The sequence below is a fragment of the Equus caballus genome, chromosome 21 (genome assembly GCF_041296265.1).
Source record: "Equus caballus isolate H_3958 breed thoroughbred chromosome 21, TB-T2T, whole genome shotgun sequence".
Classification (NCBI taxonomy): domain Eukaryota; kingdom Metazoa; phylum Chordata; class Mammalia; order Perissodactyla; family Equidae; genus Equus; species Equus caballus.
This window is the reverse complement of record NC_091704.1, coordinates 22,899,528-22,916,109: the sequence shown is the minus strand read 5'-3', so window position 1 is coordinate 22,916,109 and position 16,582 is coordinate 22,899,528. Positions and strand designations below refer to the sequence as shown.

The window sequence follows — 16,582 nt, the reverse complement described above, 5'->3', positions numbered from 1 at the left end:
CATGTGCCCCTGGAACTGCTGCCACCGTCTTGCAGATGCAGGTGCCCGTGTACACACGCAGATAGGCAGAGGGGACAGACGGGAGAGGAACCCCTGGGTCCTCCAGGACCTTGTGGAACAGTGGATTTCACTCTTGAACTGCCCTGCCTTTAGTGTTTAAGTCACTTGTTTAGCTTTGTATGCTTGCAACTAAAAGCCTTCTTAGTTGAAAAAGTCATAGATGGAAAAATGAGAACAATGTAGAAACTTCTACTAAAGTAAAAGGTACTCAGTTTTTGAGGGTTAAAATGTATTTATTTTAGAAAGGTACCTTTTATGGTAATAATAAATGATAGATTTTTTAATTTTAATAGCCTTATTTCGCGAAGTAAAAAGTCAGCAACTCCACATCAGTCTTCAAAGTAGTTTTGAAGTTTTACTGGTCCCTGAAATCTGAAAGTCTGGGAACCACTGCTCTAACCTGAGAAACACTCAGTCTTGGACCAGGACTCAGAATTGGGTTTTAGCCCAGTTGTTGTCCTTTTTGGCCACTCTTCACATGAAAGACCTGTGACTCCAACTCCTGCCCTTCGCTTGGTTTCCCGCTTAGAAAGAAGATAAAGGAAAGAAAAGAGGAGTTCTCTGAGCTTTAACTTTTTTGACTGAGATATCAAAACACCCTTGCTCTCTCTCTTTCTCTCCACACTCCCCCCATCCCCATACATATACACACACACACATACACATATGCACACTCATATACACATACACGCATATACACATATACACATGCACACATATATGCACACACACATATACACATGCACACACAAATTTACACAAACACAGATACGCACCTTCTATGGGGATGAACTCTTTCCCTTCCATGCATCCATCACCTTTCTTCACCAATTATTAGCATTTGCCATATTTGTTTTACTGCTCTGTCTCTCTATTCCTCCCTCCCCCCATTTTTAAAAGTCAATTGTTGGAAAACTATTTGCAGATATCATGACATTTCCCTACAAAGATAACTTTTAATTGCACATTTTCTTCCACAGTTAGTGACATTAATTACCAACAGTTACAGCTGGAAGTTTTGCAATGGCGCTGGAGACTCAAATGGAAGTTTGAGAGAAGGTTCATTAACCAGGGTAGCTTTGGACACACTGACTGTAAAGAAAAATGTGGTTAAAATCATTTGCAGCAACAAGGCAGTTGCACGGAGGCAGCACTGTCTTGCTTGACTAAGGCTCAAAGCAGCCGTGGTCCAGATGGGCCAGAGAAGGAGGCTTTGTTTTCTCCGTGAGTTACTTGTTTTTATAACATTCTTCTGGGACCAACAAGCAGAGGGCCATGCTGGATGTTTCCCTTCCGAAAGTGATTTGCAACAGAGAAACAGGAGAGGCAGAGGTGGTGAAAGAGTTGTTTTCTTGTAAATCCTGGTCTTCTGCAGTCCTGCTGGGCTCAGCTTGCCAGTGGGCGAGTGTCTCAGTCTCTCTCAGCCTCATTTCCTCTTCTATCAAATCAACAATAATGATGATAAGATCATGGACAGAAAAAACCTACTATTCTGCCCTGAATAGAGCATGTTATAGGTGCTCATTAAAGGGTATATACAATTATTATTACTTTCCCCGTTTGGTGACGGCAGATTTAAAAAGAGAAAATTCAATTTTACAATGAAAATATGAAGATCTTGTTAATAGTAGTATAGTCTTTTTTAAGGAGTCTTTATCCTTTAGGGATACATTCCAAAGTATTTAATGACGAAATAATATAGTATATGCTTAGATAAGCCACAGTAAACGAGTACAGATGGAAATAGGATGGCCATGTGTTGATAGTTGTGGAAGCTGGTGAAGAAGGAATCATTAAACCAGTCTCTACTTTTGCATACACTTGACATTTTCTAAAATAAATAAAAAGAAAACAAAACAAAAATAAACACACAAAAATTGATAATTTCTAGCCTAAAGCAAAGAACGTTGAATTAAATATTTTTAATAGTGTAGGAAACCTCATTTTTCAGCATCCTTTGCCCTTTTAAAGGACACTGCATTAAATAAATACATAATCACTCATTCTTTTCTTTGCTAAACTCCCTGAAGGGACCCCATCTATCTGTGTTATCAGAGCTTTTCTCCTCGTCAGTTATCAGCAGTTGAATTATTATGAAGCTGATGAAAAAGATCGATCTGGTTAGACTATCTTGGGGGAAAAATTGTAGACATTATGTTTAAAGCGAAGTTTTCTTCTTGATTCAGAGTGACAATGGACTCCAAGAGTGCCCCCACCACAGCTACCATTGCTAAATTTGGGAAACAGGAATTCCCGGCCACACAAGAAGTCTTTTTGACACTGTTTGGAGAGAGAGGGTGTGAATTAAAAATGATTTGATTCTTTCAAGGGGAAAAAGATATAAAAATTATGGATTTTAAGTCATGTTCCAGCAAAAATGTTGGGAAAGAAGTTTTGATTTGTGTGTTGATTCATATATGGGTATCTGTTTTATAAAAAACCTGTGGTGAAAATTCACACTTCAAAGTTAGATGAATAAGGGGGTAACTATCCTTTTCAAAAGACCCACTCTTGGAATTCCTTGCAATAGCAGTCTCCCCATACGTTTAAGTATCTGCTTACATATCATTAACAATTTCCTTGAAAACTCTATGAGGAAGGCAGGCTAAGGGAGAAGACACTCAATGCCGGATTTTTGGTCCAACATACAGACAAATAAGGATCAGTCAAAGAACAGGCTTATCTTGGAATTATCATTTAAGCAAATGGGAAATGATTCAAGCTGTAGAAATAGAACACACCTACAATTGTGTAAATCAGGACCCACAGTATGGCCACCCCGCCTCCGTGGTGAGGAGGCAGAGCTCTGAGTCGCCCACTCAGCCATGGCTTCATTAATGGTGCGCCAGATCTTGGTTAGTTAGCGTCTCTGGAGGGAGGGTTTTTACTCCAGACTTCGGGAAGGAGAATCCTGTAAGGACAGCTGTTTGCTGACTTCGAGGGTCCGAAAAGCGGTTTGGCTTCCTGGATTTAAGGGTTGCTCAATCCCAAGATGTCAGAGATAATTTTTTTCTCGCTAACAGATAATATGGCATTTAGGTAGTCCAGGTTCCAGCTAATTTTAGAATTGGAAATAGCAAAACAGTTAGTGAAATGTTGTGTTATATTAATTTTAAGTTGGATTACAGAGCAATGCCCAAAATTTTTAGACAAAACACCAGCACTTTTATATCCAAATGAGTGAAATCCTTCAAAGTAATCACTTACTCAAGCATATTTGGAGTTCCTTTTGTGGTATTGCCTGTGGTCAATTTGTAAGACACATAAGATACTTGTAGCCAAAATGATTATATGCAAATTACTCACCAGATTTGATTTTGGACTTTTGCAAAAATCAAATCCATCCTACCCTTGGAAATAGTCTAAACAAGCAATTTTAAAACTGTTTTGAATGATGATTTTGCTCTGAGAATGAGTACAGAGTGATCCCCAGAGACTACATGGATGGGGAACATTCATTTGGGGAGTTAAGTTCTTATGTATTGATTTAAAAAGCCAGACGAGAGATGGTTGGCACATGTAGTTTCGGCGATTGAGATTAAACGTGGGATGAAATAAATCAGTGGGTCCCCTATTACTTTCCTTCAGTAGGAGCTTTGCCCATGCCGGGGCCATGGACCCGGAGCACAGTAGGGACTGACATCTTCTGGGTCCAGAAAATCTTCAAAGCTAAACGTGGCTCCAGGTTATTATCTTGTTTCATAATTTCAACATACATTTTTTTTAAAATCTCAAAATAAAATATTTAATTTCTCAATTTTACTTTTCTCTGTTCTCAAGTTTAAAACTATGAATCAAATAATGTCTTATTGCAGTTACTTTGGATGCAATAACTTTTTTTTGCTCCCCACTTTAATTCAAAATCATATTTTACCACTTCTGTGGTGTTTTTTCAGAATACCAAGTAATGCTCTTGTATGCCATTATTATCTAGATACTTAGGATGCTTTCCTAGATACTATTGTTATGAAGTTGGGATGTCATCCTCCTTTGCCTTTAGATTTAAATAGGTCCATAGCACCAGGAGATTTTTATTCTAACAATAATACACCTACCAACAGGAATTGAATGTCTATTCATTTACATCTGATTAATTTACATGATTAAAAATAAAATACCAAAATTGATTCTATTGAAGGAGGGGGAAGAGAACACTATGCTTTTTGATTGCCTTTGGACCACAAAAACAATTCCTAGTGTAGTTAAGTTTTGGTTTCCTTCTCCCCAGCCCCTTGAATGACCTGGCTGGGGGAGGAGCTGGGGCAGAGGCAGAGGCACACGAGGTCCATCCTGCCAGGCTGAGTCAGGCCAATGCAGCTGCTGGCTTGGGCACAAGCGTGGGCGGCCACCTGTGGCTCCCAGCACAGCTGTCTGGTTGAGGGCCAGCCAAAGCCCCGTCAGTGGGGTGGAGGCAGGTGGCCAGTTGGGTGGCCAATACATTCTGGCATGGGCTGAAAGAACACCTGGTTCCACTCTGTGGACCCACCACAGAAGGTCAAAGAATGTGCTCACTGGCAGCAACCTGATGGCCCGAGTTTTCAAGCCCCAGTGGTCTTGCCCTGACTGAAACAGAGAGAAACCCACCATTCTTTCTGAAAACTTACCCCGAAGCCAACAGGAATCATTCTGCTTCAGTTGTGTTGAAATAGGTCAGTGAGGCCATCTGGCATGTCTGGAAATGGTGTGGAAGGGCTGTCAGACAGGGACAGGCTCTATGATTCAAAACAGGATGTTTCCTGGGAGGTGGGAGCCTTCACGTTGTGTTTGGCTGCTAACTGCCGTTGCAGACACTGTCCATCCTCAAATGTCTCTGACCTTCCTTTTCCTCCTCTTCCCACAAACTAACTACATGCTTAGAAACCACTCTGGGTCTCCACTTGTAATTTTGTCATCAGACACAGGAATTTTCATAGTGAACACCACCACCTACCAAGACAGGAGCCCTTGTCTGACCCCTGAGGCCCCTCCCAAGGCCTCAGGCCCACTGCTACCCAGGAAACAGGATTCCATTTCCTCTGGCTGATGAGTCAGTTTCTCTCAGGCAGAGGAGACTTTCCCAACTTCCCTGTCCCAGACACAGATCAGGCAGCTCTCTTCCATGTGCTGAAGAGGTGACACTCCCCTCACTGGTTCTGCGACCTTTGGCAACTTAACCTCTCTGAGCCTCAGTTTTGGCATCTGTAAGTGGGGACCGACAGTACTGCCCTGGTTGTTTTGTTGTAACCCATTCAATGAGAGGGCATATAAGTACCTAACACAGAACCTGGTTACAACAGGTCCTCAGCGAATCTCGGTTGTATAAATCAATGGCTCTGGCTGATGCCACTCTCTAGACACAGAAGCCACACCCGGCTTGGACTAGAACTTCCTGAGGCCACTTTGGCTTAAGATTTCGGGGCCTCATCTCACAAATACTGCTCTGTGGGCCCATAAGGTAGCCTGCTTTCCACAACTGCCCTTGCTGGGGACACAGATCAGGCCCCTCCAAGAATTACATTGGCCTGGAGCTAGTAGAAGCCACTCATTGTTGAGCCACTGACCTGAGGAAGGCAGTCTACCTTCTGGGAGGCCTGAAACTGGTGAAATAACTTGCCCTCTCTCACGTGAAACCTCTCTGTAAGGTAAGGTATCCAAGAAGAGACTTCTTGATTGAATTTCATAAGCCTTAAGGTCTGGGGCAATGGAATCTGACTTCTGACTGGTCAGGCATGATGTTCCATGCCCTGAAGTGAACTGGAATATTCAGGCTCCCTAATCCCTGGAGCCCGGGACAAAAGTTACTATTGGGCCCTTGTGTAAGCACACAGTGTTGTTCTGGTGAAGACATTGCTGTGGAATTAGCTTTCATCACCTATGCAGCTCAAGGCTTTCAGGGGGCTAAGAAGAGCCATTGACCAAGAGACAATATGGGCATAACCTTGGTTTCCTCCCGAGAGTGGAGCCAGCCCTCAAACCACTGTTCCATTTCTGACCTCGGATATCATCTGTGGATGAAATGAGGGACAAAGAATGCTAGAAATAACCCTCTGAGAAAGAGATGGGAGAAAAGACCATTTTCTTTATAAGTTTCAGCTTGAGGTTTTGAATTCTGAGGCACAAAACCATTGTGAACAGCTGTTCTTTTTAAAAACGTATGTTAGTTTATTCCGCTCATTCTGATGAGCTGAATGAGACAGAATTCCAAACACAGCTTATCTGTCATTTTTTATTCAGTGACTGATCTTTTCTCTTTCCGGTGACCACTTATTTAGAATTTTCCAGTCCTCCTGGGCTGTGAGCTTTTCTTTCTCCCTGAATTATATTTCTTTTCCCTTCTTTTAAAAGTAAGGAATCTTATCCTAGCCAAACACATTCACACATTTGTCACCAAGATCAATACCCAACTTTCATCTTAATTTACTTGAGAAAATATCACCCGGCCTTTTGGAGCAAAAAGGCTTAAGGATGATCCTCGTGCTCCCTGGAGACTGGCAGGATCTCCGTGGAGGCAGATTGTCTCTGGTGTCAGTACCCTAAGCAGGATGATGCCCGTTAGATATTTCAAGGGGAGAAAAGCATTTAACTGGAAGTTTGAAAACTACTGTAGATGGAAAGACGGACTTGAGTCTGAGGAATCTAAGCTAAGGCAAGCTTGTTTGCTGGTATTGCCCCCTCCCCAACTCCTGCCGAATGCAGTGGGAGGTTAAAATGTTTAGTCCCAAGGTCTTCTATTAACTGAGCATTATAATACTTCAGCCACTTTTGGCTTCTAGAACCATCTTGCAGAAATACTTACCCAAGATGTCTAACCATCTCACCTGATTTCTTCCTATGTATAAGATTGAATGTGTATGTATGAGGCACGGGGGTAAGTGGATTAAAGCACAACCATGATTGTGCATTCCACATCGTCTTATGTAGTTGACGAACTTGTCATTACGAAAGTACTCAAATAGCTAAGTATGCAGGAAGGTCACCTTCATATCAGCTGTTGAGTTTCAAAAACTGCAGAGCTACCTTTGCATATGATAGCATCCTCCAGCTCAGCAATGGCTGAACCATTAGCGCAGCCTACGAGGAAATGTCTGAAGGTAGAAAAGAATGCCCATCATGTTTCTATGCTCCCCGTTGAATGTGAGTAGAAAAAATCCTTCAAATACAAATTCTTTTGTTCAGCGCCCTTTCCACAATGAAATATCTCGCATCCTCTTCTACAATAAAGAGTTTACATGGAAGGCAAAAGGAGGGGGCAAAACGGTTATGGGCCAAATGATCGATGGTATGTGGCAGCGACCAATCTGGACTTCTTTTCTAGCCTTAGAAGAGCTGGCTGGTGGCATCTGGGGATATAGCCCCACCAGAAATATCGAAGTCCATGCATTTAGATGTTACTCAAACACTCACAAATAGGTAGATGCAGTCTCAGAGGAGGGTAAAAAGGATGCAACCAATTATCTCAATCCCGGACACTACCTAGATAATTTGGATAACGTAGTGTGGTATTCCAAGGGATAGATTCCTCCTACTGCAAATTTAACCCCAGCTTTTCAGGGAATAGACAACTTCCATCTGAATCATTCTTACAAGCTGAATTTTTATTTTTACTAAATTATCTATGGTAAAAAAAGATCTGTGCCTGGTGTGGAATTTCACTCCATCAAGTGTTACAATGTCTTTTTCATTTTCATTACAAGCAGGAGAATGAATGTAGGACAAGTGTTAGGAAACATGGCAATAAATTAGAATATAATTTACAAAAGGAAAAAAAGTAACAGTGTACCACATTAATACTGAGTATAAAATAATAAGCAACAACTAATCACAATAATACAAAGGTAATTTCGTTCTGTATTATTAAGGATACCTACGTGACATTCACTCAAATAAAAAATTCCTAATGAAATGGACTGCTTGGGGAGTCATATGTATCTCAAGGGGTTAATTACTGGGGTATGTTTACCTTCCCCTTTTGGTCGGCCTTGATGCAAGTGGCAGATACTGTTCTCAGCCATGGGGTGCCAGTCTCCTTGGGGTTCCCTAAGTAGTCTATAAAGTTCACTACTTTTGTGGGGCCTGTCATGGTGGCTCAGCCTCCCCTGACAACCCTATTGTTATTCTTTAGGAATAGAGCATCATGTAGCCACATGGTTGACTACAGAGCGGCAACGGTTTTGTGATGCGCTGTGGAATACGACTTTTTTCCCCACTCAGGTTTAAATTCAGCGCCTATTGAAAATATTTAGTCCTGTTACATTCTGTGTTGGTTCCTTCTAGAATGGTAAGCTGATGCTGCCCCCAGGAGCTCTGTGCCTCCTGGCCTTGGTACTGGTGCACACCCCAGAGGGAACACTAGCTGCCCCCGCTTCCAGCACCAAGGGGCTGCTACATGGGGTCCAGGGGGATGGCCCTCACAATGTTAGTTTCCAGGCAAGGTGAAAAATAGTCTTGTCAGTAACGTATGAAATCTTTTTGAAATAAAAACATGAGCTGATATTTATGTTGGAGAAAAGCAGATCCCGATAGCAAAGCTATGCCTAAAATGCCACAGAAACCACCCATCTTTTATTTATTTTATTTCACCAGGGCACATTAGCACCAAGTTAACTGCTCTTTGCAAAGGACCAAAGGAATTCAGTGCTGGGGCCGCGCTGCCATGGGCTGCCTTCCTTCACCGAATGGTTACGGTGCAGCTGGGCTGGTCTTCTAAGAGCAGCATAAATAGCAGCCTTGGCACCTACAGTCGTGTATCGTCAATAGGTCTCTCTCGAAAGCTCAGGGACATGAGCCGTGGGGTTGAGAGAGAAAGTAGGTGATGAGATACAGACGACCATGACTAAGCGTGCAGAAGAACATCCTGTGCCGACTGTCCAGAGCAAACTTGAAGTTCAGATTGGCTTTTAAAGTCTGTGAGTCTCTTTCCTTTCTGAAAAAACTTAATCATCACATCAGGTCATGGTATATGTGACACACCTGACAAGTAGTTTCAGAGCACAGTGATGGATTTAAGTCAGACATGCTCTTTAAACTGCAAGTACTATCTTTACAAAGTAGCCATTTGGTCTGAGTTTGAGGTGTTGGTGTAGCGTGGTGTACAATGTGTAGGACAAAAAGCACAGCCATCAAGAACCTGCTCCCGGCTCCAAGTGTTCAAGTACACAATATTAATATAAACAAGTACTCTCTTCTTTCTTTTTTTTCAATCTCACTGTCGAATTTCTTGGTGAGCATGATGTGAAACTTGTGGATAGGGAAAATATGAGCTAGCCAATTTAATTTAGGTAGATTTGATTCTAGAATTTGACTTGCCCGAGAAACTGGGTTTCACGTTTAATTGCCATTCAGAGTATCCGTAAAAAATACAAAATACTTGGTTGAGTGACTGTTAAGATTATGCTTTATGATCTCTAGTCTTCATGAGTTGTTCTTCTTTGGTTGTTATCCCTTGCCTACTTTAAACTCAGAGCACACTTATGTGCAAGCACACTCATTTACCCATACACTCAAAAGCGCCCGCACACACACACTTGTTCTCATATAAATAAATGCCCTTCTGCCATATCAAAGAAGGGACATCTGGAACCCATCGTAATTGTCAGCAAAAGGATCTGCCTGGTTGTCACTGAGCCAGTCTATCTTTTGCATAGCATCATCTCAGTAAACTCAACACGCGTACAACAATCCAATGGGGCAGCAGCCGTTCTGTGGCTGGTGAGGATGTAAACACAATTGAGTTGGAGTGACTCAAACAAGAGCTGAGGCATCCTGTGTGATGGTGGCAAAGGGCCTGGTACCTCAGTCTCTACCATACCCCAGGTCTGGCTTCTGCGTGAAATTGAAATGTTTTTGTCTTAAAGTTTTAATGGAAATCTTAGCTTCACTTGCACAATGGCAAGCTGGCCAGCCTGTTAGTGCTGCGTTACAGACTCGCGCAGCTGCAGTAACTGACGCACTGCTTGAAACTAAGTCCTTCATTGTTGTTCGGTTTAATAGAGTTTATAGATGGCTCACAGCAGTGTTCAGAACAGGGGGATTATTCCTAAGGAAATTAAGTGGAATGAAGAAAAATAATACAAACTTTCATTACACTTGATTTATAATTGCTCCTTAAATTACAGTTCAAAGCCCCTTTTAGAATTTAAATTGTGGTGTGGTTGTAGTGAGATAAAGTATAGTAAATATTTTTAAGCTATGACTTAAGATTTCTGAAGCTTCTTTACTTCCATAGTTGACCAAGTCATAACAGCTACATTTTAAACAGTTTTAAATACAAATGGATTCAGTGTCATTGCTAAGTCCATAATAAAAATTATCTTAATGGTCCAAGGAGGTAAACAGGCTATTGGATTTACTCGAAAGAACTCAAACGGTCCACAGTAAGCAAGTCTCCCTGTGCTGTTTGGCTCTCTCCAATCTGGCATTCCCTCCTAATACTGTGTCCAGCACTTTGGATCAATAAATCCCACTTCACAGAAGTTAAAATAATATTGAAATCCTGTCAGCTAGGGCTGACCAGTGGTTACGTTTTCCACAGGGTAACGCATCTGCAAGGACATCAATCCTCTTCCTCTGGGTGGCTCTCTTTGATGGACACATTTCCATGATGAAATGACAGGGCGCTCTCTCTGGCTTTCCGTGGGTCAGTGTCCTTGGCAGGTCTTACAACACATCTGTCTGAAGTATGCTCGACTGCAGAACTTGAACTTCAGCACCAGTGGGCAATAAGCCACTTTGTTCACATCTTTGCACTCTAACAAATGGGGGCAGAAAATGGAAAACAATTAGAGGCACATAAACAAGCCGATGAGCCTGGATGCTCAGCAGGGACCCCCCCTTGCGCCAATCCACCTTGGCTTTCTCATCCATGTGGTTTTTGTTTTTGTTTTTAAGCACACTCTGTCTGGTACAGCCTACCAGAAACATTCTTTTGATATATTTTAACACAAATTTTTAAAAAAATGATTGCAAGGCTTTTCTCCCAGACTTTTATAAGTATGGTGCATGCCCACTGTGTCTTGAAAGAATTACCATTTGTTGGGATAAGTGATCACTTTAGACAGCTTGGAAACATGAGTCATTTTTCTTACAGCGCTTTTATTGCTTCTTTCTCAAGGGTTATTTTATTCTGCAGTGCAAGGTTATCCAAAATCAAACATGAGTTGCATTGTTTGATACCAAAGTACACATGTCTCCAGAGAATCTCTGCATCTGTGAAGCCTGGGGATGGGCCTGGGTGAATGAAAAGGATTGCTGACAGTGGCCTAGATTCAGCAACTACACTAGACAAAGAGGAAAACTTTGAGGGGTTGGCCTCAAATGGCAGCAGTCTGTGGGTTATGGAAACATGTAGAAATGTCTTTTTTTAATTTGGAAGTGAGACATGGCCTTTTTTTTCCTATGTGTATTTTCTCCTCAGTGCTAGAATTGCCACAGTTGAGGTCTGCAGTTCCTGCAGCCAGAAGATGAATAAACGATTCTTTCTCCATCTCCCCTTGAGGCTGGTTCCAGAAGATGGTACTGAGGGGACAGCATAGAGAAAGGGACACAGCCTTTGATTCTCAGCAACCCCCTATACCCCCATCTAATCCCAGTACTGCTAATAATGATATTCTTCTCCAGTCTTCTCATCACTTTTTTTTTTTCTTCTTCTCCCCAAAGCCCCCCAGTATGCAGTTGTATATTCTAGCTGTAGGTTCCTCTGGTTGTGGTTTTGATCACTTTTATCTGGGGATTTTAAAATACTTTGTAAACCTAGTAATTAAATTTCCATATGCCTCCCAGAATCAAAGTTCCACCCTGATTTTTCCAGGTGGTTATACTGAAGCATGCCGGGTAAGTTGTTTAAAGTAATTAGAATTAGGCAGAACACTAGGTAAAGTTCAGTGGAGTAGAACAGCATTGTTGTTGCTATTGTTGTTTACTTGTTTATTTGCTTGTTTTTTCATGGGTTCAGAAACCTACTAAAGTTCTAAGAGATAATGTACATGGTACATGAGCCATATGATAACCTTGGAAAATTAAATGCAAAGAAATGGCAAAGTCTCCAGGTCTTCTTATTGAAAAATAAGGTGACAATTTTTTGATTTCACTTTCAAGGTTCTTTCAGTGAAAGACTTAAAATTTTAAACTGGAACCCTCAATCCTCTGAAAACATAAGCTCTGCCACCATCAAGCTCCCTCACTCAAGATTTGATTCACAAAGAGAATAATAGAGATTCGAATAGAAACTTTCCACACTAGGATTCTCAATAAATTTGTTTTGGCTGAAAAAAGGTAGGGGAGATAGGAAAAATTTCTTTAAACTTTGTACTAAAAAATGAAATCAGATGATATTTGGTGAATCAAGTTTGAACTTGAGGTGAAAAGATCTCCACATACTTTAATTTGGAGGTCACTGGTATTTTTTTCTTTTCCTCTCTGTCATGACAAGTAAAAAGTAACCAAAAAAAGTTTAGACTGAGAATATTTTTGTGGAAATTTTTTTTTTACCAGTGTTACCAAGAAAGATATATTGTCAAGACAATGCAACTATTAAAATGCTGAGGGGGGCCGGTCCGGTGGCCGAGTGGTTAAGTTTGCGCGCTCTGCTTCAGAGGCCCAGGGTTTCGCCAGTTTGGATCCTGGGCGTGGACATGGCACCACTCATCAAGTCAAGCTGAGGTGGCATCCCACATGCCACAACTAGAAGGACCTAAAACTAGAATATACAACTATGTACCGGGGGACTTTGGGGAGAAGAAGAAGAAGAAAATAAAGAAAACATCGGCAGCAGATGTTAGCTCAGGGCCAATCTTTAAAAAAAAAAATGGTGAGAAGCGCTGACACAGTATCACTCATCTTTAATTCCAGATCACCATCCAATGGGGCAGCCCACCAGCAGAAACCGCTGCTCTCATACTCTGCCACAGGGCTTCGGGGGACTGCTTCAAGTACAAAAGAAACTGCAGCTTTGGCCCTCTTTGCCAACATATAAAAATGATTTGGTGGATAATAACAGATAGAGGAGGATCGGTTGGTTTAATAGCACAAGGAAATAAAATTAGAAGCCAGACTGCTGGGCTTTAATCCTACCTTTACCACTCACTAACTTCATGACTCTCAACAAATCGCTTAACCTCTCTGTGCCTAAGTTCCCTCATCTGTAAATCGGGATGATGAGAGTTCCCACTCCCACAGGGAACATGTGTATCCTATGATCTCACCTAGAGCAGCACACAGAAAGTTTATTAGCACTCGGTAAGTGTAATATATTGAATTACTATTACTATTATCAATATTAGTTATTATTATCTCTTACCACCCGATGACAGTAAGTTGCACTCTGAATTTCTTGATGAGGAGTGTTTAGATTACTACTGAGAAAATGTCCTATGGACACAAGTCAGTATTTCTGGGGTAGAACTTTATTGGGAGATTCATTATTCCATTTTTGGAAGAGTTGATGGATCAGGAAAACTCTGGGATGAGCAAAATACAAGCAAATTCATAGATTTTTTTCCTTAGATTGAGACTTTGGAATCTGATTAAATAATAGATAATAAATAATGAATAGAATAAAGTATTTGTAAATTATTTCTCCTCTCAACTACCGCTCCATCTCCCCATTCAGACTATTACAAATATAAATAGGAATTCTGCTCCTTAGGTAAGAGCTGGAAATGAGGAGACTCTCCTGGGCACAGAAAGGCCCAGCACACGGCCCTGTGGCCAGGAGCACCATCTAGCGTAGGGGTAGGCTGGAAGACAGCTCCCAGGGTGTCCCTCTCTGAACTTCCCAATATCTCTGTAAGTTAGTTCCCAACTAACTTGATTGCGACTAAGCTGATTGAGAGCAGGAAACCTCTTGGGTCCTGGGAGCAGGACCAAGCTTTGGGAGGTAGAGACTGCTTATGAATGTCCCAGGACCTGCCTTCACCAGCAGCACAACACGGTGGTCAGCAGCGGGAGATGTGGAGTCAGATGGGCTGGGGTTGGATTCTGAAGCTGCCTCCTCTCAGCTTTTGTTTGTCCTTAGCCAAGGTACCTAGCCTCTCTGTACTTCAGCTTCTTCATCTGTGAAGCGGAGAGGTGCTGAGACCTGCTCATAGGATGTTGGAAGCTCACGTGAGGTAGTACCTATGCAGCACATGCCACAGCGCCCTGCTCCAGTGAACACTCAGTTCATTAGCTCTCACTATCACCACCAACACATCTGCCTTTGAGAACAAGCGTCATGTATTATTTCTCTGGGGTCCTTCAGAATGTATATAGGCTCCCGGGAGGGGTTACCTATTGGCATACATCAGCAAATTAACAGAAAGATATTAAACAGAGCAGGTAAATTATGATGGGGGTGGGGAGGGACCTAGGGGAAGATACAGGGATGGGGGCTGCCAAGACTCGGACAAAGGGCCTTGATGATACATTAAAATGGAGACTCTTAGGCTGTATGAGGACACTCAGCCTTATTGGAGTGTAGGGGGCTCCCATGAAAGAGGAGCCCTGAGCAAGATTCCATTCCTACTTCTTGGTTTTGCCTTCCAGGGACTGCCTAGACTGGAAGACTCAGTCTTCAGATTGATGAAAATTATTCACCAAAGAAGGTCAACCATGACTGGCCTTTCATTCTCTCAGCCTTTCAACTCCGTGAGAGTTTAATCTAGTAAGAATAACATTAAAAATGATTTATCAAGTGCCTCCTATAGGCCAGGCACTGCCTTAGGCAGTTTTACATATTTATATATTTAATCCTTTTAAGTATATAAAATGTCAGCTTGACACAGACAACAACACTGAAGCTCAAAGAGGTTACGAAACTCATGCTGGGTCACAGCTAGTTTGTCTGAGAACTGGGACCAGAACTCAGGTTTTTCTAACTCCAAATCCACTCTGTTGACATCTAAATGTGAAAAGGTTTCTCCCTGTCAATGCTTCTGTATTCTTGGCAGATACCACTGATGACAAGCCAACCTCTTGGGCATTATTATCAGGGGTTTGCTCGGCCACCTTAGAGAAGGGAAAATGTTTTTTAAAAGGAGGGTTCTAGGGTGTGGGCCTGAATACTTTTCTTCAGCTATACCTTCCTCAAATTTAGTAAAATCACATGAGTGAAAGGTGATTTTAGACACACCAAGAAGTTTTAAAGCCCCATTTTTACAGAAAGCTAAATGTAATCTTTAAAATATTAGTATCAGTTTTAAATTTTATTGGTACATTCAACCCATCTGCCACTTGTTTAGCTTAGCTAGAGAGGATGACTTGTTGAGCTCTTGGACTGACTCACTGACATTTTACTGATGTAGTTAGGCATTAAGTATGACACTTAGCATTCATTAGTCTGCCTTATCCTCAAAGCCTGCTGAAATAGTCTTTTCAATCCCACCCTTGAGCCAATACACAGTATAGCTTACATTTGTGATAAAATCATTCTGAAAAATTTGTGCGTAAATTAAATCACATTTTCCCACTAAAATTAAAATCATAACAGAAATGTTCTGTTTAAATTTCTGAGTGATCTTTAGTTGGCATTGATTTCTAGCCAATGTCTAAAATATCTAAAAAAATAAAAGTTTCTCTTTACCCAAGTAATACATAATCTGTAAATAAACAATTATGCTAGGAGATTTATTAAAAGGAACCTTTAGTTTAAGTAGAATCTTTTTTTAATATATTCACTCTGTAACTGATCTATTCTGAAGGTTTTGGTCTTTATTATCATATTTTCTTCATGCAGATACACTTGTATCTAATGCTTTTTAAGTAATGGAATCTGAGCCAGTAGGGTCAAGGATTTCAAGATGAAGGAGTCTGATTTTCTCTTCTGCTATCATCATGTACCAGCTAAGTACTCCCCTGGGAGGAGAATGACAAGACATTCATTCTCTTTTTTCTTATGAGGCTATTGGAAGGGTGAGAGGTCCTTATTGTGTGGTTTCTAGGAAATAGTTTGTGGCCCTAACTAGTCTCTCCTTTTTTTACATTTCCCTCCCCACTCCCCTGATAACAAGTTTCACTTTACCCAAAGCCAGAGACTTTGGTGGGAAGGACAATTTATGGAGTATTCCTAAATTCTTCTCAGGGAGTCTTGGAATATACCAAGTGCTGGAAGCCAGCCCCTGGGCTCTGCAATGTGATCCAGACACATTATTAGAATCTTAAGTAACTTGCCGGGTATGCTGGAGTGGGTCTCACTGGTATTCTGGGTTTTGATAGAGTTGGATGATAAAATAAGACAACCTGTTTCATAGGCAACACATGAATCTACTTATCATTGACGTGCCAATGGCTTTTTCCCCAGGTGCTTGATATTAATTTTTCAAAGCCCTGACCTAAAAGACGTAATTTCAAAATATACTGAACAGAGGCTTATGAATTTAGGATGCAACTGGATTCAGATTCATTGTGACTTTGAAGGCTTGAATTGGTCCAAGGAGTCCAAGAGCAACCCCTGAAATGCAGCGCTCTTGTATTTATGTCATGAAATGTTGCAAAGCCTGGCTAAATTGTATTATTGGAGGGAGTTGGGCTACACAGGGATATATCCTTCCATGACCAGGTTGGACCATTC

General features: G+C 41.4%; 1 protein-coding gene and 1 long non-coding RNA gene across 6 annotated transcripts in view; both read right to left on the bottom strand.

The window, feature by feature from the left end:
* Nucleotides 1-272: 272 nt before the first annotated feature.
* LOC138919818 (uncharacterized) lies at nt 273-4,789 on the bottom strand. Its single transcript, XR_011430389.1, has 2 exons — nt 4,665-4,789; nt 273-1,891 (listed from the first exon to the last, which is right to left on the bottom strand). It is a non-coding gene; the product is annotated as an uncharacterized lncRNA (long non-coding RNA).
* Nucleotides 4,790-7,613: 2,824 nt separating this feature from the next.
* ADAMTS6 (ADAM metallopeptidase with thrombospondin type 1 motif 6) overlaps nt 7,614-16,582 on the bottom strand; it is a 308,350-nt gene continuing 299,381 nt past the window's right edge. For all 5 annotated transcript variants that reach the window (XR_011430332.1, XR_011430333.1, XM_070246190.1 and 2 more), the window contains one exon: nt 7,614-10,786. Coding sequence is in view for 3 of the 5 variants with exons in the window: in XM_070246190.1 (XP_070102291.1) it covers nt 10,677-10,786 (110 nt within the window). In the remaining 2 variants the exon portion in view is untranslated. The remainder of the gene's footprint in view (nt 10,787-16,582) is intronic.